General features: G+C 40.0%; 1 protein-coding gene across 3 annotated transcripts in view; it reads left to right on the top strand.

Annotated features, from left to right (window-relative positions):
• Nucleotides 1-22,309, top strand: part of Layn (layilin) — a 50,652-nt gene that overhangs the window by 19,612 nt on the left and 8,731 nt on the right. For all 3 annotated transcript variants that reach the window (XM_023709567.1, XM_023709566.1, XM_023709565.1), the window contains 4 exons: nucleotides 1,708-2,005; nucleotides 8,857-9,014; nucleotides 14,338-14,421; nucleotides 16,909-17,011. In XM_023709567.1, coding sequence (XP_023565335.1) covers nucleotides 1,708-2,005; nucleotides 8,857-9,014; nucleotides 14,338-14,421; nucleotides 16,909-17,011 — 643 coding nt within the window. The remainder of the gene's footprint in view (nucleotides 1-1,707; nucleotides 2,006-8,856; nucleotides 9,015-14,337; nucleotides 14,422-16,908; nucleotides 17,012-22,309) is intronic.

The raw sequence follows: 22,309 nt of genomic DNA, 5'->3' as shown, positions 1-22,309 counted from the left end.
CTCTTAATGAATAGAATGATTTTTTCTAATGGTGTTTGTAAGTAGGATCACAAGTCTGCATCTTGTACAGCAATTAACCACTAAGAAGAATATATGTAGTGTATTATTTGTTGAAACTGTACTCTCGATTTGATTTGAAACTGTCTCATTGCTATATGTTTATCAATAAAACTTTGAAAAAAAAAAAAAGAGCATGAAAGGAGAAAAGGTCCAAGGCTCTTTTAATTTGTTGCTCAAATTCTAATTTTACAAATTCTTTATCAAAGTGATGAGAGAAGATATAGAAATAAAAATTCACTGCAGCTTGCTGGATCATCTGTACGTGCCCTTGCCCATAATGTAGTTAATGCCTGTGGCCTCTTGCCCTGAGTCCTGGGCTGTATTGGGAATAGTGAAAGCGATCTGGCTTCTTCCACTGCCACAAAACAAGTTTGAAAAACAAGAACATGCCAGAAGCTCTGGAAAGAGATTCCCAAACCAAAATCCTTTCCTCCTCACTCTGTGGTAGCAATTCACACCCACGGCCTACAGTTCAGCTCTCTCAGTGCAGTGGGCTATGCTCCTTACTGAAATCTGCTTTTCATTTTGTGCATTTAGATCCAGAAACATGCTATGTGCTCCCATGGGCTAGGAACTAGCACTTGTTTCTATTCTTAGCACCTAGTTCAATAAATGCAGACTGAATAAAGGAATAATGAATGAAAAAAGGAAAAAGTCAACAAAAAGAAGAACAAGAGAATGACATGAAGCTAAGGTATCAATTGCAGCAAGCCTTCAAACACCCAGATACAAAGTAGGACGGCATGTACTGATGGTTTGTTACTAGCTTCTCATGCAAATCCTGTTCCTTTTTTCTGCAAAAGTTATCAGCCCTTCAGGTGTCAATCAGATGAAACACATTACATAGACTCCCAGTGCAAACTAAATATGAGATGAAGTGGGCAGCCAGAAGTGGAGTTCAGGACTCTGACATCAGATCTGTATTTTGGCTTGGATAGTGCTGCTCAGAGCTAATAATTCGGCCTTAGCCAAATTATTTAGTTACTCTGAGCCTTGGTTTTCTCATTTATAAAAGGGGGTATAAACAATATATGCATCAGAGGCTGGCTATGAGGATTAAATGAGATAAGGTGGTTATGTAAATACAAAGTCTTTGCTATGGAAAAGGTCAGTAAATGTTGGCTATTGTCTTTGAGTCAGAGAACTATCAGCAGAAAATTCTATAGATCTCATGCTATTAGCTTCTGATCACATGAGAGATTGAGTAAAGCAGTCCTACTACATAGGTAGAGAAATTTATACCCAACCTTAGAAAGCCTCTCTTACCTGAAAGAACCACTTAACAAAGATAATGACTTCAAGACACACTAATCCCCTGGGACTCCTAAATGGCTTAAAAGTATTATTTGTGTGCCTCATGTGAAACTGGCAATCTTCATCAACTTCTCTTCTAAAAGATAGCAATGTCTGCTTTACAAAAATTTGTAATGGAAAAAGCAAACATGATGTCCCTAGACAATATGGCTGTCAGAGTTCAAGTCACTGCAACTCCATGCTGAATACAGTATTCATTTTCTCTGGAAACCCTAACTGACAGGCTAACAGTGTGCTGATGAGTGATGAGAATTGCTGTCCAGAGGTAGGATCATTCCCTTCCCTGGTGTACTTTTTGTAGACAGTGAAACAGGTTGCCTTCTTTTTCCATAGGGCAGCTGGTCTGCCGGGGAGGGACACAGAGGCCTTGTTATAAAGTCATTTACTCCCATGATGCTTCTCGAAGACTTGACTTTGAGGAAGCCAAAGAAACCTGCATGAGGGATGGGGGCCAACTACTCAGCATCGAGTCTGAAGATGAGCAGAGACTGATAAAAATGTTCATTGAAAACCTCTCGGCATCAGATGGTGATTTCTGGATTGGGCTCAGAAGGCATGAAGAGAAACAAAGCAACAGTACCAGTTGCCAGGACCTTTATACTTGGACTGATGGCAGCACATCAAAATTTAGGTAAGTGTGTAGAATCCACAGCAGCTGATTCTCATAATATAACTTAGAAGAGACAGCAAGATCCATGGTGCCAGATCCATGGGAGATGAGGCAGAAACCAGGATAGTAATAGCCACTGACCAGAGCAGTGTGGTGAAGGTAGTGAGCTCAGCTTGACTTGGTCCACACTGATGACCAGAGTTCTGGTCAAGCGGGTAAGCCTAGCAGTATTTGTTCAACAGCACATGATGCTTGAAGTCAGTGATCTGGTATCTGGTGGCTTGGACTACAACCTACTAAGAGACTGAAGGTCCACAGAGCTGGAGTCAGGATAGGACTCCAGGCCATTGGGAAATGTGGCAATGGGCAAGGAAAGCCGAGCCCAAGATCTAGCTACATGGAATGGTGAAGAATGGGGATTTTAGGAAAGCCACAGTTTATAGGAACACCCAAAACCCACAGCACCAAGACACTACTCATTCACATCCTACCCTGGCACCATGACATTGCCATCATCCCTCACTAAAAAATGCAGTCATGTGAACAAATATTAAAAATGTATCAAAATTAGGAGATGGACACAGGACTGGGAAATGCCTGTAAATAACAAAGAATTAATGTCTTTTTAATGATAGTTTATATAAAGCACTAATACTCAAAAGATAAAGCAGGAAAAGACCTAAGCAGAGAATAAATAGAAAATCATATTATAAAAACATCTACAGTCATTATCACTCAGAAGAATGAAGAATGTTACATTTCAGACAGAATGTCAGCATCCATTATTTTCTACCCACTCTGTCAGTCGGATCCTTATCCAGTACTCTCATGGGCTTCCTTTCCTGAGAGGATCATTTAAAAAATGAATATTAATAGGTTAAACTATATTTCCTATCACTGCAGCTGGACTCAGGGCCATAATTGATACTGCTCATCTCTTTCCTCTACTGTCCAGTCCAGATTCCCCACCTCCCTCTGGTCTCAGTGGCTGACTTTGTCTCATGACCCAAATGCTCATCTATGGCCCTAGTCACCTTGTTCTTCTCAGGCTGCACTTAATGTATTATTCCTCTTCCTCCTCTTCCTCCTCCTCTTCCTCTTCCTCTTCCTCTTCTTTTTTTGTCTTAGACCAGTCTTTTTTAAAATTTTTTAAATAATTTTATTGAGAAACAAATAGCAATGAGACAGTTCAAAACTGATTAGTAGGACAGTTTCAATAATTAATACATGGCATATTGTCGTCTTAGTGGTTGTTCATTGTACAAGATGCAGATATGACATCCTGTCCACAAACACTATTAGAACAAATCTTCTTATTCATTGAATTAATAGAATGTAGCTGTATATCTATCCTATTTTGAATATACAGATACAAAATGGTCATTCATTTTTTTTTTTTTTTTTTTTTTTGGAGGCTCGAAATGCCTTTAGGGCATTTCTGGTTTGCAGTGACTATCTGGGTTGGAACCCCAGAAGCTTGAGCTTGAGGGTTTTGTTTAAGCAGGCACTTAAACAACTGAGCTACTGGGCAGGTCCCCGGTCATTCATTTCTATCCTCTTTTTTTGTTTAATTTTGTCAGAGAAGGGTATTCCATTGTCACTTAAATATTGTAGGTGTGTGAATTCAGCAAAATATTCCAATATAGTCCAGTAGTCCATAATAGTAGTGGGTCATCCGCTCTTCTTTTTTAATGTATTTGGTACAGGGTCTCACTGCACAGCTTAGACTCCTAGTGATCCTCCTGTTTTCAGCCTCCCCATGACTGGGATTACAGGCATGCACCACCAGGCCCGACTCAGTAGCCAGGGCTGGGGAGATAGCTCAGTAGTCTAAGACTTGCCTGGCAAGCGCAAGGTCCTGAGTTCAATCCCTGGTATTATAAAAAAAAAAAAAAAAAATCTCCTCTTGGTGGCACAGGTCCCCCTCTATGGGCACACACAGACTCAGTAGCCAGCTCAGAGTGCCTGGAGGCAGGGTTGGCACAGCATGTGGTGCTGGGAATCAAACCCTAGTCCCTGCACTTGCCTAAGTAGGCACTTAGTCCACTGCTGGCCCTAATGCACTTTTTCATTAACTGTAAATGAGTACCAAGGGATATCCCAGGAGATATCCTTCTCCCTGCCCATACTGTATGGCAGCAAACTTACCTCCTCATGATGATTTGAGTCAATTACCATCTGCAAATATAATCACATCTTCTTTGCCTGTTAGTCCTTGAAAAGAAGGATCTCATCTGTCTTAAGAGACAGCCATGGCTCATAGCTCAAGACTCTTGTCTCTTCTAGCAGAAGTATTCCCCTCTGAAAACTAAGAACTCCCAAAGTCCAGCACCGCAGAGACAAGTACAAATTCCCCAAGTGCATTCCTACCAGTGATGGTACTCCTGCTCTTCATCCCTTTGCTCCCAACCTGTGTATTCTACTCTTGGAGATACAGGACTATGCAAATCATTGATTGGTTAATGATGTCCTGTCCCAAAGTGTTGCCACTAAGTTGATGGTTCAGCTGAGTTTTCAATAGACAATTCCATCATTCTTTCAAGCAGTGAGCTTTGGGGCAGTACAGTGTGTGATCTGACTGGTAAAGCACATGGCCAGGCACCTACTCCAACACCTTCTTCAGTGTAAAGTAGGTCTTTTTGTCTGAGGAGATGTTACTCATTGACGGGTTAAATACCATGTATTTGGGTAGCAGTGCTGACTAAGGCCCAGTGGCAGGAAAGGCACACCCATGCCCAGACTGTGTACCTGCTCTTATCAAAATGACTATTGTCTCTTTCAGGGTTCCAATGTAAGTAACTTGCCACGTTGGTCTCCTCAAGTGATTGTGAGCTGTCAGAGACATAGCACTGGTTCTCTGCTTCTGAAAGGCTGGACATTTGGCAGTAGTAGTATCCAGATCAGTCTTGGTGATCAGGAGCCAATTTGTTACACCTATGCACATGCCCATCCTTCTCCTACGGTGGCTACTCCACTTCTATATCTATTGAACTAATATTAATGTAGCTGGGGTGGCTGCTAACAGAATGGCTGGCATCCCCTTTCAGAGTCATTTTGCCTCCCTGGCTATTTTGTACCATTACCTTGGTAGATGCTCCCTGGTGAGGTTTACATGTGACAAAATTTTTCATTTTACATACATTCCCATACATCTATATATGTCTTTTCTATCCAGGACTTCCTTATCACCAATCTTTCAATCCTCCTCTTATCATTGGCCAAGCCATTGTCTTTCATCTGAGTCTTTACAGGTCTAACTTCCAATAACTTCTATTTTCATACATGGTGGTTAACCAAATGCATCAACTAAAGCTCTGCCAATGGAAAGGGGTCCCCTTACCATGCTCTTTCAGGCCACCTCTGAATGGAGATCCCATGCAGCTGCTGTCCACTGCAGCTTGTTCACGCATATTCAGCTTGGCCTCGCTATGAAACAAGTGCAGCCTGCCTGTATCTGCTAGTCATAAGGAACTCTTCCGGGCACTATAGGTGTGAGCTGAGGGAAAAACAGTGGTATAGCAACAGTAGATGCCAGAAATTCTGCTTTCCCTGATCATGCCATGTCCTCTGGTCCTAGATGGACCTCTTCCATCTTATAATGGATTCATTCTGGCCTACCCAACTTATAATAAGGTTTGTTTGACATCATCTAACTCATGACAGGCAGGGTGGGCTGCACCATCTCTTGGTTGATGTTCTTTATTTAGTAGAAAGCTATGAGTTTTTTTTCAAGGTGACTACTTCTCAGGTCCAGATGATATGGCCTTGCTACAGAGCCCTACATTATGATATGTTCATTGAGTCTTGCCATGGGTTCTAAATGGCATTGTTTTCTGCATCACTAACACTTCTAATAATACAGTCTACTGGGTCATATGGGTCAAGTAGCAAGTCAGCTTGCGCACATCCAAAACTTGTTTCAGAGTCCTTTTCTGCATTGAATCTCACTCAAAGATGACCACATTTCACGTCAGCTGGTAGCTGGGCCACAGTAGCATTCCCATGTGAGAAATATGTTGCTCCTAGAACCTCAAGCAACCTACCAAGCACTATGCTTCTTCCTCCAAATTATTGTGTGATGTAATAGCTCATTCTTTAATTTGAAAGGGATGTTATGCCATTCTCTAGATCACTGGACACTTGCATTTTAACGAACTAGAAGTTCCCTGAATATTCACAGGGTGTACCTTCGACCTATGGAAGCATGTGAGCCTTACTAAGGCATCCAGTGTATTAATTCTTGCTAATCTGGTTCAACTGGCATGATGTCAGCAATATAGTGGACAGTGTCATTTTACACAGGATGCCTAGAAATCTAGGCCTCTTCACACCATATTATGATATAGGTGAGAAAAATAAATATAGCCTTGAGTCAAGACCATGAGGATACACTGTTGTTCATTCTCTATGAACCTATACTGTTCCAGATTCTCTGATACAGATAGAAAAGATATGATTACCAGATTATGCATACAAAATACCCAACATATTATATGACACAGCAACTATAATCAGGGATTATAGGATTGAACTAGGTTGAGTATATGCTACTCTGTTACCATCCTTAAGATCTACCTGGGCTGGCAAGATAGCTCAGCAGACTAAGTGCCTGCTTTGGCAAGTGCAGAGACCAGGGTTCCATCCCTGGTCCCACATGTTGCACCAGCCCTGCTCCAGGGCGCACTGAGCCAGCAAACAAGTCTGTATGTGGTGGTGCACACATGTAATCCCAGCACTAGGGAGGCTGAAAACAGGAGGACCACTAGGAGTCCAAGCTGCATAGCAAGACCCTGTACCAAATATAGGGAAAAAAATCACTTAAGATCTATCTGATTTTTGTGGAAGTTGGAAAAGTGAATTAAATAGAGATATGACAGAGAACAGTATCCTGCATTCTCTAGGTCTTTAGGATGAATTATTTTCTACCATCTTCCCCTGGATAAGATAATTTTTATTTAGTCCTTTGGATGGGGTGGGGAGAAGAGCAACTTAAGAAGTTTGCACTTGGCCTCCACTACAACAGGCTAAGGAACCAATGCAGAACTGCACCAATGATCAAATAGGTCTATTCAATTCCTATGTTTGGGGACTGGGACAGGAACTACTATCTGGGTCCTACTATGAGATGATTCTCTATTTAATACCTGACATCAATAGCTCCCACTCTCCTCAGTAGCTCTGATGACACTCCAAGTCTAAGTATCGATGTCAACATAGACCCTGTGTCAAACAGTCATTGTAATATTTGGATATGCTCTCCTCTCCAGGGTATTGTTATGAGCAAATGCCCAGAGCTCCTTTGGAGAGAAGATAAGAGAAACTGTTATCGTATGTACCTGCCACGATGTTACAGGGTCTATCTTCCTGGGTACCTGAGCTGTCCCTCTGTCAGTGAGTTCTGAGTCTGAACACTGACCCAAGTCCAAAGAGTATGCACCAACCATAATATTCCATCTATCTTTCAGACTAAATAACATAAATCCATAAGGTCAGTAGAGAGGGCCAATGCAGTTAGAAAATGGGCTGTAGTAATTAATGAGGCACAAAGCTCAGCCTTCATCAGGCCCCTAGCCGTCCAGGCGTAAGGTCCAAGAAGTGCTCATTCTGAGCTTGGCTATTCCGGAAATACCTGGTGGGTACAGCAAATGATTCTCCTTTTGGCTGACTGTAACACAGGACTGAAGCAGAGCCATACTCAGTGCTTCCAGGAGACCGTTCTTTTAGCTGTCTCTTTGCTTAGGAGGGGATCTGACAAGAGTGAAGCAAAGCAGCAGTGTTCAGCTAAATAGTCTGGGTTTCAGGGCAGGATGCCAGCCCTGGAGAAAAACAGCTCAGATGGAAAGCCAGAAAGACTACAAAACCTGACCCAGAGAAACATATGGCGGAGATGCTTGTAGATTTAACTTCCTATGGCAGTGATGGCGAGCCTTTTAGAGAAAGAGCACCCAGACAGCAACCCAAAACCCACTCATTTATCGCAAAGTGCAACACTGTCATTAAAACTGAACATTGAAGTTTTAATTTAGAAAAAACAATTGTAACCCGATGCTTGGCTGCTGGGGCAACTTGGCTCATGTGCCAACAGAGCAAGCTCAGTGTGCCTGCTGTGGCATGCATACCATAGATTTGCCACCATTGCCCTACAGAATCCAAGGCTTAACCTGCCACCCATATACCCAACTCGGTGGCAGCACCATTTAATTCCAGGTGCTTCTGAAAAGTGCAGCTAAGGCTATGAAGGCACCTACTGAGAGAGCTAGAGAGGCAAAGATCAGACATCTGGCAGTGGAGGCTGAAGGGTTTATCAGCCTTATCAAGAGGAGATGGCTTAAAAAGTTGTGCTTCTGCCTTTACCCACCCCCTCACCTGCTTTGATGGCCTCCATATCTTGGGATGTTTTTCTCAGAGGCCTGAACTTTCCATCTGCCTCCCAGGCTGGGAAGGAAGTTGCAGCTGTTAAAAAGCAGAAGAGATGGAAGCAGAGCATGTTCTGCATGAGATACATCATGCTTCTTCAGTTCATCTGAGCTCTAGAATAGAGAAACAAAACTCAATTAGCAGAAAGCAAAACAAAAATAAGATCATCCAGATAACCCTACTACCTGCTTTTTTCACAACTACTTTGCAGACATCGTAAGGTAATATATTCCTCCCTATAAAGATGTGGCAAATGTCAGATGATGGATTGCAATGTTTATATCAGAAAGCAAGTGGTTCTGCTTACTGGCAGGGCTTCAGTTGTCATCCACCCTCCTTGTGCTCTGAAGTAGAATCTTATGTTCATAGCTCAATGGAGCCTGATAGGAAAACAAAGACTTGAAAGCCTTGACATGCTTCTCCAGTCGCCCACATACTTTATCCTTTTCCTTTAGGAACTGGTATGCAGATGAGCCTTCCTGTGGCAGCGAGATCTGCGTGGTCATGTACCATCAGCCATCGGCACCTCCTGGTATTGGGGGCCCCTACATGTTCCAGTGGAATGATGATCGATGCAACATGAAAAATAATTTCATTTGCAAATACTCTGATGGTAATGCCTCCTCTCCCAAGCTATGGGACTAAATGTTCACCCTCCTCTTTCCTTTTATAAGTAGTTGCTAGTGCCAAGACTTTCTTAAGTGGTCAATGAAAGCTTATTACAAATGCCAGCACTGTTTAACTTTGAGAATCCTTGTAAAGAGATAGGCAATAACACTTTCTCACTCAAGAGTAATTTTAGCAAAGTGAAGGTTATCAGATGCTAGGAGAGGGGATTAAAAAAAGAAAGGATCTAATATCAGTGTGATAAAGCAAGACTTAACAGAAAGAGCAATCTTCATGGAAAAATGTGAATTCTTACTTGTTCCACACTGTGGTTGGTTATAGGAGTTTGGAATAACCTGACTATTATTCCCACAAATCCTCAACAGCCATGTGATATTATTTTCTAGGAACTTAAAGATGATAATGACCAGAGCTGGCAAATGATAAACTATGCCAGTTTCACTGGCACTAGGCAGAGATGGTAGATGCTTTGATGAACAAGCTTAAACTCCCCAAGCCACTTCCTCTGTTCGCACATTGAAAAATCAACTTGGATTTGCTTCTAGATCTATAAGGGTTTTGAACTGGCCATAAGCCCATAGTCTCATACCTTGAGGTTTCCCAGACTCGTTTCTCATAATGGACGTAAATTTAAACTTCAGCTGATTCAGTCTGTCCCTTATGTTTCTCACTTCCCTGAAGCCAACCACTTGGCCCTCATTCTGCATTCTTTCCTGATTAGTAGTAGGGTGACTTAGTTATATCTGGTTTGAGACTAACATTGTCATTCTAAAATTGTTTGAATTGAACTATGCTTGGGGCAGTTTTTGCTACTGAAAAATGATTTTATTTCCCTTCTTATAACTTCAAATGAATTATGTTCTCCAGTGATCTGGCCTTCCCCATCATACAGGGTTGTCCCAGGCAGGAGTTTTTTTTTTTTTTTTTTTTTTTTTTTTTTTTTTTTTTTTTTTTTTTTTTTTTTTTTTTTTTTTTGAGTGAGTGTGTGTGTGTGGCCAGCTCAGCCTACCAGGGGGCGGGGCTGGCTGGCATGTGGTGCTGGGGGATTGAACCGCGGTCCCTGTGCTTTAGCTAAGCTTGTTCTAAGTAGGTGCTTTAGACCACTGAGCCATCTCACCAGCCCCAGGCAGGAGTTTGTAAAGACAGACTGGCTTAGTGAGCAGGTCACCCTCTTAAAGCAGTGACAGCAGAACATGTGTTAAAACTGATTTCCCCTTGCTGTTATTAACTATATTTTATTAGCTCCATGGTTTAAATGCATGCATTTTAATGTTTTTTGAAATATGAAATTGCTTTAATAGCCTTTTTATTTACTTATTTATTTTTTGACACCAGGGATAGAACTCAGGACCTTGTGCTTGCCAGGCAGGTGCTTCAGCCACTGAGCTAGCTCCCCACCCCCCTCTTATTATTTGGTAGCTTTCTAAAAGAAATCACGTTCTTCATTATGTTTGCCATTACCTGCATTTTTAGACTGAGTTTCAGACAGAAAAAGATGATACATTCAAAAGGTTTAATAAGACTATAATAAAAAGCCTTTTTTCAGAAGTGTAGGCAAAGAACAGGAGATGGCAAAGTATCTAACAGAATGCAGCTCTAGGGCTGGCCAAACAGCTCAGTGAATTGGCAGCAAGTTCAATCCCTGGGTCTGCCCGGTCGGCTCCGCCCCTGGGGTACCCTAAGACAGCAGTTGAGATTAGGTGTGGTGGCGAACTTGCCTGTAACCCCGGCTCACCGGAGGCTGTAAACAGCTTGATCAATACAAGTCCGATCTAGTAATGAGACCCTGAACACCCTGTAGACCCTTCCCTAAAATACACACACGAAAGAAAGAAAGAGAGAGAGAGAGAGAGAGAGAGAGAGAGAGAGAGAGAGAGAGAGAGAGAGAGAGAAAGGGAGGAAGGAAAGAAGGAAGGAAGGAAGGAAGGAAGGAAGGAAGGAAGGAAGGAAGGAAGGAAGGAAGGAAGGAAAGAGAAAAAGAAAAAAGAATGCAGCTCCTGGCAAACCATGCTCACATGGAAAGGTCACAAACAATAAGTACATTGACCTTTCCTCCTACCCTATGATCGCCTGCTTTTGCCCCCCATTGGCTAACTCAGAAAGCAAAGGACAAAGGGTTCCCAGTAAAGTAGTTCCTAGAGATCAGCCTCCCAGGACACTGAGCATGGATCCAGTGGACGGCAGTGGATGTGTGGAGAAGAGCTAATATTGTTTCACGCAGCCACTTATCCTCAGAATAAGTTCATACAATTTAGCGTGGCAAGAAAAGGGCCGGTGTGATCAGACCCTTGCCGCCTCCTTCCCTGCCTCAGTTCTCAACACTGCTGCCCCTCTCCTCCTCCTACTACATCACATCTGCACTCCATGTCGTTCCCCCAAGAGCTCTTACCTGCTGTTTCCTATGCATAGAATGCCCTTTACCCTTTCCCAGTCAACTCATTCTCAACCCTTAGGTTCAAGTTAAATGTCGGGCTCGCTTGAGTGCAGCAAGTCATCCTGGGTTAAATCCTGGATCATGATGATGGCAGAGGAGGTGACAATGAAGATGATGATTTTCTATAAGTGACATTATTAGGAGAGTTGGAAGAATGTGAATAAGGTCTATTGATTAGATAATAATATATCAATATTGATCTAATTGTATTATGGTCATATAGAGAATGATACTCTCCTTTATTAAATATGGACTGAAGCATTTAGGAATAAAAAGAGGCAATGTCTGCAGTTTACTCCGGAATAATGTAATATATTTGTATGTATATATAAATACACACATATATGTAAAGATACAGAAATACATCAATAGATACAGAAATGTGATAAAATGACAAAGTGGATGATATATGAGAATTCTTTGTACTGTGCCAGCAAATTTTCATAAAACTAAAATTATTTCAAAGTAGACAGTTAAAAAATAATTTCTTTTAGAAAGATTTCAGGACCCCTCAAAACCAGGATAAGTGTTTCTCCTCAGACAGTTTTTTAACTGCCTGTTTCCAGGTTTGTCCCTTTTACTGCATGGCTCACATTCAGTCTGGAAATATCCACATTCTAGCCATGCCATGGGCTGGTGGGGACTACGTCTGTGGTTCCCACAAGGTGGCAAGGGTCTAGGTGGATACTATTATTCCTAAAACTAGATTCAAACATGTGGCATGTTGAATAGATGACATGCTAGCCAGAGCTGAACACTTGATTATTTCTGAGGTATGCTAAAGGCACAAGAATATTTAGGGAAAATTAGAGGAAAACATAATCAGGAACTCAGAAGATGAATGTACTGGGACTGATGGAAATACTGTATGCTTGGGCTATGCTTATTGAGACTGCACTTTGGACAGATAATATAAGTAGACTGTGAAATGTTATTGGCTATATTAGGTACATCAATGTAATATGAAATGCATATTAATTTTCTATATATCCAGATTTTTGTTCATCTTGTGGAATATAAGCTCCTTAGAAGGCCAAGATTATTTTCTCCACTACCTAATACAATTATATCTCCTTACTATTTTAATTTTGCTTCTCTCCTTACTATTCTAATTTTATTTGAATTTATTTGGTTGGAATTCCAATTCAGTTACTTACTAGCTATGAATTTGGAAATTATTCAATCTCCCTATATTTTGGTTTCCTCAAGTAGAAAACCAGAATTATCATGAAGCTCCCTCATAAGGCTGTTATCAAAATTGCTTTTGTTCTTATAAATCACTTAGAATCATTTTTTATATAGTATACACTACAGATGTAGATATTTCTGAATTATGTAAATACATTTGCATCTCCTCTATTCTCCTCTCTCTCTCTCTCTCTCTCTCTCTCTCTCTCTCCCCCTCCCCCTCCCTCCCCCATCCTTTCCCTCATAATTAAAAAGTTTCTCAATGAAACCAGACTAGATTTGACATCTAGGTCTTGGGAATGTGGTTTCTAAACTCTCACCTTTACACACCCTGTTCTATGAACCTTATGTTATCTGATTGATACAGGAGACTCACTGCTAAAACAAGGGGTCAATCAAATGGGGAAAATTTGACCTGGGTTATCTATAGTCTCACTTTGCTGAGGGTCTTGCAAGTATTTAAAATAACTTAGAGCTTATCACCCATCTCTCTGTCTTTGGGTTGTGTGGTCTCTCAACTATTTTCATTGCTTGGAGATTAGTGTTTATTCCTCTAACACACCCCCACTAGGCACTGATAAAATAACCTTGAATTGCTTTAAAATAATCCAGGACAGGTATAGACAGGGAGTAGGAGATACTGTTGAAACTGTATTACCTATACACTGATAGGCATGGAAGCTGCTTGCCAGCACATAAGGATACATTACAACAGACTTTGTACTTTGGAGTATATTTAAAAATTCATATGTAGGGGCCGGGGTGATGGCTCAGTGGAATAAGTGCTTCCCTGGCAAGCGCAAGGGTCTGAGTTCAATCCCTGGTTCTGCCAAAAAAAAAAAAAAATCATATGTATTTTAAACACCTTTTTGAAAAAAAAAAGAAAAAGCACCACATTAAAGCTGAAGGCTAGGTTAGTCTTTATGCAGAAGTAGTTATTTTCATTCAACTAGCCCTTGGTATCTGGTACAGTAAAAAAAAATCTGGTAACAATAGTTTACAGGAAATGGATGTCATAATCTAATTTTCAGATGAAGGAAAAATCTAGTTATTATTTTCATTTTTTTCTACTGCAGAAAAAACAACAGTTCCTTCTCCAAGACCTAGAGGTAAGGCTGTTATTTAAGATTTGGGTTAATTTAGGTTGTTTTATACACTCTCTTAATGCATTTCCAACCAGGTCATTCGACAGAAAGGCTACTACGTTAACCCAGACAATTTGGTTCTATGCCACTACCAGCCATAGCAACTACTTCTTTATTCTTACTCTCTGTCGTTATAAACATCTCTCAGAGCTGAAAATCAATAGTTACAAGTTCATGTGGTGATGTTACTTATCATTATTATTATTATTGACGATATGAAGGGAATAGTTTAATCTATTGATACCAGAAATGAGCCACACTGACTATTCATGGTCCTAGCAGTAATCGCTGGCTTTTCCCTTGGCATGTTAGTACTTTATATGGTCAACACCAGCTTCTTGTTAGTTATTTTGTTTTCTGATCCTGGGCAGCAAGCACCTCTGCAGCATCAAATTCAACCCTTTATTTTTCTGTTTATAAATGTCATTGGTCCAATGGCTACTACATTTTTTTCATCCCATTTTGAATATGACAAGATCTAATAGTCCAGCTAGGTTTTAATGGCTTTCTCCACCTTTTTGAGTCTTTATGTCTCTCTCCAGGTGAGGAAACAGAGTCAGCAACACCTCTACTTCCCAAAGAAACACAGAAAGAAGATGCCCAGGAAACATTTAAAGAAAACAAAGGTATGTACCAAACTTGCCTAGACAAAGGTATTCTTGTGATCATAAATTACCCATGTTTACTTTCCCCACTTTGTACTTTTTTGTAATTCCTTAAACATGAAATTAGACAAGGCACTTGTGACTTGAAAAACTATTGAATTTTAGGTTTCATCATTGTAATTTGCACATGGTGCTATCCTACGACAGTTAGGGAAATCAGACTGGACAGATGGTGAAAGATTTGTGTGAAGACAGAGCCAGGGGAATCATCCACAAGTCACAGGGAAAGGGATCAAGTGGGGACTGAGAGAGAATATACAAAGAAACAAGAGCAGAAAAAGCCAAGCTCTGATGCATAACCCCTGTGATTAATATTCACCTATGAAACAAATAGAGGAAATGGACAGTAACATATAAAATGTTAGATCACAAAAGGCAAAAGAAAAATGGAGCAGTAAATTAGAGTGCTAATGGACTTTGAAACTCTCACCCAAAATATGGAGAGGAAAATTTAGATTTCTGTCACTGGGCAACTGTTAAAAACCACTTAATCTCTCTAGCCCTCATCTTTATCAATTTCATAATGGAAGTAAAAATATTTTTCTTACCTACCTGAGAGGATTACTGTGTCCAGTAAGTGAAATATAACATACAATTCAATTCTGACACTAACCACCCATATTAACACAGACACTACAGCTTAAAGGCATAACAAGAGTGCCTTCACTTCAGACATCAGCCACAAATTTGGGGGTCCTCAGGCCAGATGCACCCTACCTAAGTGGATCCAAATCCAGGGAGAAGCCTATAGCACCCTCTCAAGTTTGGTAATTCACTAGAACAATTCACAAAACTTTGAAAAACTTTGTATTTATGTATTTTGTCACACAGGTTGACAGTCAAAAGCAGCCAAATGAAGATACCTAGGCAATCTGGGAGGATTCTAAATGGAGATCTTCCTATAAAATACACTGACCAGGAAGCTGCTCTGGGGTTCGATGTCCAGAGGTTTTCTTTGGGCTTTCATTACATCAGCATGAATTATCTCAGGGCCAGCCAAATAGTTCAGTGGATTAAAACGCCTGCAAGCAGGATCAGGGTTGTGCTGTGCTGGTCCCGTCCCCCATAGGTGCACTGAGACTGGGCGTGGTGGTGCATGCCTGTAATCCCAGCACTTGGGAGAGTAGTGAGACCCTGAACACTCTGTAGACCCTTCCCTAAAAATAAAAATTAAAAAAAAATAAAAAAAGCATGACTGATCTGAATGTTGGTCATATGGTTACAGTTCAGTCCCCAAAGGCCAGGACGATACCACCCAGCTCAAAGCCCCTACCTTATAATCACATGGTGGCTCTTCCAGGTGTGGCAACCCCCATCCTGAGACATCTTCAATAAATTGTGGTACCACCTGAGAGGTTTATGAGTAACAAAGCCAATCCTATACTTGGAAAATTCCAAGGATTTATAACTTCTGTCTCCAGACCCATGAGAGACAGGGTTCAAATTTTTTATTATACAATAGCTATAGTGTGTGAAAAATATTTTGAAAAAAAGAGCAGTACTGTATAAAGGTGGGTGGCATTTCTGTTGTGTATAGTTAAGATAGTGGTGTTCAAAGAGGATTTTGGAGTATGTTTTCTGTGTTCTTCTGGGTGTCAGGTTTGTAGCTTCATAGGAAAAAATAAAGGCAATCACCTCTGGAAGGTGGGAATCTTGGATCAGCAGAGGAAGAACTAGCCAGTTTTCAATCCTTAATTCCTTTCAGATCCTCCTGAGGGACTCATCTCTGGTAAGTCTTAAAAGACCACAGGGGACACGGAAACCAGGCATGGTGGTACACACCTGTAATCCCAGCAATGAGGAGGCTGAGACAGTAGGATCACTATGAGTCTGAACTGCATAACGAGATCCTGTATCCAAAAAAGACTACAATGTTCAAAAAAGCAGATCTCTATGTGCTCTTCATAGTCACTGCTCATGGACTCAGTTGAATCCAGTTGGTCACAGTCAGAATTGCTGGGAATTCTTTGCATTCCAATTCATGTGTTCTGTGTAACTTTTTTTTTTTTTTTTTGCAGTAATGATACCAAGACCTTGGACTCATTTACCCCCACACCCCCACACCCCCATACCTCCCCACACAAGTTGTGGACTGCCATGGCTGTCCTTAGAGGCAGACATCACACTGCCCCAACAGCCTCTGTCTATTAAGGAATACAAGAAATACAGAATCTCTTCTCTGTAAATTTATCTTTAACTGGCAAAAGTAGCCTTTCAATATTTGCAAGAGACCCCCAAGTTTAAATATATTTACAGTATTATTTAGGGTACTAGGCCAGGCAGAAACTAGAAGACTTTTTGAGTAACTGTGACTGTTTCCTAGGAATATGCTCTTTAGAAAACCTTGTATTGACCATGCTTTTTAAGATCTGAAACACACACCCACACCAAAAAAAACAAAACAAAACAAAATCCCCAGTGCTGACAATGTGCTTCTTTTCTTTTCAGGAGCCCCCTTGAATCTTGCCTACATCCTAATCCCTGTCATTCCTCTCCTCCTCTTCCTTGTGGTCGCCACAGTAATATGTTGGGTTTGGATCTATAGAAGGAGGCAAGTAAAACCTTCATTCACTAGTTTATACCTGTGTGTCCCATACAAAAGGATTTGCCCAGTTTACTTCATTAAAGCTCATGGCAGTTTAAGAGAATGGCCACTACACATTCAAGAGTAAAGTCTCTGGTATGCTCAGGGAATTCAGAAATGCTAAGCACTTGCACTTAATTGTGATTAAGAGTGTGAACTCACAGTCTATTTTCGTGGGTGTGGAAGACTTTAGACAACTTCAAGGATGAGACTGTGTTATTCATTTCCCTTGTATCTATGTGTCACCCAGAAAAACTGCCCTTGTTCCAGAATTGTTGAGTGAGTAAGGAATGACTACAGGGTTTTATAAAAACTGATTGTTCCAAAGCATTCTTGTAAGCATCTGAACATGAGTCATTTCATTCAAAATGAAAAGACTAAATTACTTTTAATTGAGTACACAAAAGTAGACTGCTACAAAACATCTCCACTAGGGAACCTAGACAGCCTGTTTAAGGTCAAGATCATGCACTCCATTTTTGAGGTGCACAGAACTATGCCCGATCACCTTTTCAGTCCCCGTCATCATGATATACACAGAAAAAGCCTAGAATTTTCCCATCTTGTCACAGGAAAACTAAGATCCAATTTAAATTTTGACTCCCTTTGATGACCCATCTGAGATGAATTCATAAGATTCCCATGTAGGACTTATTTTATTTCATAACTTCCTTAAAAGATTATTGTAATAAAGCAGGAAATACACGCAATAGACATATAGTAAATACTTTAAAATATTAGCTGTTAATATAGTATTAGTTATTTCCTTTGAATCTAAAAATAGAATTAAGTTTAAAAATTGCAAATATAATTTCCAACAGCTTACTTTACAGTCTGTTCTTGATTTCCTTTCCTTGTTCTAATTAATTCCTCACCAAGATTTGAGAATTGTGTAATCAAACTGGAATCTATCTATCCCAAGGGTTTTCAACCTTGATTTATGCTACAGATCCCTGCAGCAGTCTGCAGAAGACTATGGACCTCTTCTTGGAATGACATTTTTAAATATATTTTATAAATTGTTTTCTTTTGGTACCAGAAATCAAACTGAGGACCTTGTGCTTGCCAGAAAGGCACTTGTGCTTCTGAGTTATATCCCCAGCCCTTTTTTTTTTTGGCTGAACCAGGGATTGAACTCAGGTCCTTGCACTTGCCAGGGAAGCGCTTATTCCACTGAACCATCCACTGAACCATCTCCCCGGCCCACCCTATTTTTAAGTATATATATATATATATATATATATATATATATATATATATATATAATGAGGTTCCAGAGGCAACAATTACAGTATTATTATATGCATTAGCAAAATATTTCCAGAAATAAATATGTGAATGTAATATACAAATGCTTCTTTATTTAGTGGTAGATATAGCTATTGTAACCTTGGTAGAGATGAGCAGAAAATATTTTAAGGTAACTATAATAATTGATGTGATATGAAAATATCTATGATTTCTCTTGGTGATAAAGTCAACAATATTAGTCTGCTCCCTTTTACTGCCAATATTCATAATGGAAGGACATACTAAATTTCACTTAAAAATGAGTCTTTTAAAATGTGGTATTTTTTGAATATACAATTTTATTCCTAGACAACTTTATTCTGAAGACTCCTGAGGCCCAGGAAAATACTGTCTTTTACAGCATGTGTTTTAGTTAATTTTTCATTGCTGGGACAAAATACCTGAATCTCACAAAACAAAAGGAAGATTTACTTCAGTTCACAGTGTATAGAGGTTTCATTCCACAATCAGACAGCTCCACAGCAGGCTGGCATGGCAAAGGGGTGCGGCAGCAGGGCGCGGTGGATGAGGCGTGGTGGAGGGGCAACAGTCCATGGCAGAGCAGCCAGGAGGTAGTGAACAAAAAGCTCTCTTTCTTTTTTTTTTTTAATGGAAAAAAAGTAAAACAAAATTTCATAACAACATAATAAGAATAACAACAGTTAATATATTAAATGTTATCTTTAAAATAGTTGCATAGGATGAAAGATATAAAAATTCCTCAAGACCTTCCTTTTTAAAGAACTGAGATACTTGTAGTATAACTGACTCACATTTTTCCCTTTTCCCTGCTGTCTTTTCCCTTTCACCTATCCTAGTTCCTTTTTTCTTTTGAACAATTTATTCCCATTTCACAAGATCTATTGTACATTTTCCTTTTCCTTTTTATAATTTTTATTCATATTAATGAGAAAAAGGATAAAATTGCAGTGAAACAGTTTCAGAACAGGTCAGTAGGATGTTTACAATAATTAATACATTGCATAGTGCTATCTTCGTAGTATTCAGAAGACAAGATGCAGATATGATATCTTGTCTAAACAATAATAGTACAAACCTTTATTCTCAGTGAAGAGGAGGTAGCTGTATGTCTATCCTAACTCTCTTGTGTATACATTTTTTTTTCCTTCCTGCCCCTTTCTTTTCACAACAAAACTGTCCTTTATTTACACTTTCGTGAAGTTAGTAACACATGACACTAGGTTGCTTAGCAACTGATAGCAAACCTTAACTAGACAGATGTTCATCTCAGGAGTGAGGCAGCTTGTTTGCTTTAGGCACTGAGCCAAGTCCCCTACAGATATTTGGTCAATTTCCTAGCTTCATGATTCCCAATATATCACCCTTTTTTGTTTTGTTTTTTCAGAGATGTGTGTTCCACTGCAGTTAGAGAGACTGTATTTGTAGAAGTCTTTAAAGGACCTTTTCATACTTGAAACCAATCTAAAGATTGTAGGTACTTGAATTCAGCAAAATAACTCAATATACTCCAATAGTCCATAATAGTAATGGGTAATCAGAATGGGCAACTGTCAGAAGTTGTTGACTTGAGCCTTTTACAGCTCAGCATATTAATACGGCTTTACTTTTTACACCTCGTGGTTATACTTGGCTGGATGGTTAAGACCAAGTTAAAGCAAGACCTATGTAACTAAAAATGTAACCTTTGTTTCTGACAAGGTCAGTCAAATCCCCTCGGGATTTATGCTGGAACCACATACAGCACCTTGTAGACCTTTTGTCGGTGTCAGCCATGTAGATGAGTCACAGCCATTGCTTGACCAATTTGCTCTCTGTGAAAGCCTGAGAGAATTTTTTCTCTCTAGGTGACTCTCCTTAGGCAGACTATACATCATCGATCACTTTCCTCTATGGCCCCATCATCTCCTTGATCATAAAATTTTGGATGTCAAAGCACAGGTTCTCTTACGTCCTGAGTCCTCACTGACCTTGAGGTGCTAGGGCCAAAATATTGGCTATCCTTGTAGCACCTCTATTTCTCTAATTTTTGGTCTGCAAATTTTAGTTGTTAAACATCCAGAAGAGAAGTTTAATGATATTACCCTGTAACAGAGGCAGTTGAACTTAACATCACTATCTGTCTGAATATCAAACGCCTTAGACGTAACATGGAACTGCTCTTTTCCGGCAACCATGGATATTCTAAAATTTAAATCCTGAGGACTGGCCAAATAGCTCAGTGGATTAAAGTGCCTGCAAGAAGACTCAGGGGCCTAGGATTCATTCCTGGGCCTGCGTGCCAGCCCCGCCCCCAGGGCATGATGAGACTGCAGTTGAGGCTAGGCATAGTGGTATATGCCTGTAATCCCAGCTCTTGGGAGGCTGTAAACAGGGGATCACTATGAGTCTGATCTAGTAGTGAGACCCCTGAAGGCCCTTCCATAAAATATTTTTAAAAACCTTAAAAAATAAACAAAATTTAAATCCCTATAGAATGTGAAAAAATTACATATTTTTACACAGAAATTTAGAAATCACACCATATGCAACATTGTAGCGGGATGATACTATGACTTTTTTTCTTGTTCCTTGTTTTCTTTTATTACTTTTTGAAATAAAATTACTTTAAAGAGAGTACAGCAATAATTGGTTTGATGTTAAAAGCAGTGTGCATTTACATGACCAAAATGACATGTATATCAAGCATGGTTTTAGTATTACACATTGCTATCCTCAGAGTAGTTGCTTAGTTCACAGATATCAGCATATAGAGTTAGTCAGTGTTATGGTTTGTATATAGGTGTCCCCCCAAAGCCTCACGCAGTCTTGGGGTGGCTTCTGGAGTTTGTGATTGATTGTTGTGGGTGTGGATGCTGCACCTGCCCTCGGGCAGGTAATTTACATTTCAATATAAGGAGAGAAGCTAGCTGCTTGCACTGCTGCTACCCTCCCTTGTGCTCTTGCTCTTTGCTGCCGCCATGAAAGGTTGCCCTCTGCCGTGTGCCACTCTGCCTTGGAGGCAGCTGAGTGTGGACTGAAACCTCCAGTAACTGTGAGCTAAATAAACCTTTCCTTCCTTCATTTTGAGTGTCGGGTATTTGTCCCAGCAATGAGAGAAGAGTAGCTAAAAGAGTAGGGATGGGAATTCTACCCATTAACTGCTATTTTCAAAAACCTGATGGAGATACTTAGGAATGCTTTTATTATCTTGTTTAAATAAATGTATAGTTGTGCCCCTGCCATATTTCCTAACTTTTCTCCTTGCTCTCTCTTCGTTGTTTAATCCTTAAGTTCTCAGTGTCCATTTAACTGTGTTATACTTTTCAACTTTTATTTCTTCTTTTGGGGTCTTACTCTGGGGAGACAATACAATATTTATACATCTCAGTCTGGTTTCTTTCACTTATGAATGTATCTTCAAGTTGCATCCACTTACATATGAGGGCTTCGAGTTTATTTTTCTTTATAGGTGAGTAATACTCCATTGTATAAAAACACCACATCTTTTTCATCCATTCCTCAGTTAATGGGCATTTTAGTTGTTTCAAAGATTTGGCTATCAAAAATTGTGCTGCTATAAACATAGGTGCACATATATCACTATATTATGTTTTCAATTCTTTTGGGAAAATTCCCAGAAAGGGGATAGCTGGATTGAATGAGATTTCCAGTTGTAGTTTTTTGATGAGTCTCCACATTGATTTCCATAATGGTTGCACCAGTCTACATTCCCACCAGCAGTGGAGAAGGGTTCCTTTTTCCCTGCAGCCTCTCCAACATTTGTTGTTGGCTCATTTCTTTATGATAGCCATTCTTGAGTGGGCACGGAAAAAAACTAGGAAACATAACAGGGGCAAAGCTATGCATTTATATGTACAAGATAGGTAAGTCAATGATCCTAAGAATCTTTAGCAGGTTTTTGAAACTAGCAGTTAATTGGTAGGATTCTCACCCTGACTAACTACATATGCAGATACTTGTAAACTAAGCAACTGAACTGAAGATAGCAATGTG

Source organism: Octodon degus, unplaced genomic scaffold, assembly GCF_000260255.1.
Source record: "Octodon degus isolate 3935 unplaced genomic scaffold, OctDeg1.0 scaffold00012, whole genome shotgun sequence".
NCBI lineage: Eukaryota > Metazoa > Chordata > Mammalia > Rodentia > Octodontidae > Octodon > Octodon degus.
Note: the sequence above shows the minus strand (reverse complement) of the source record. Positions and strands in the feature narration are given on the sequence as shown.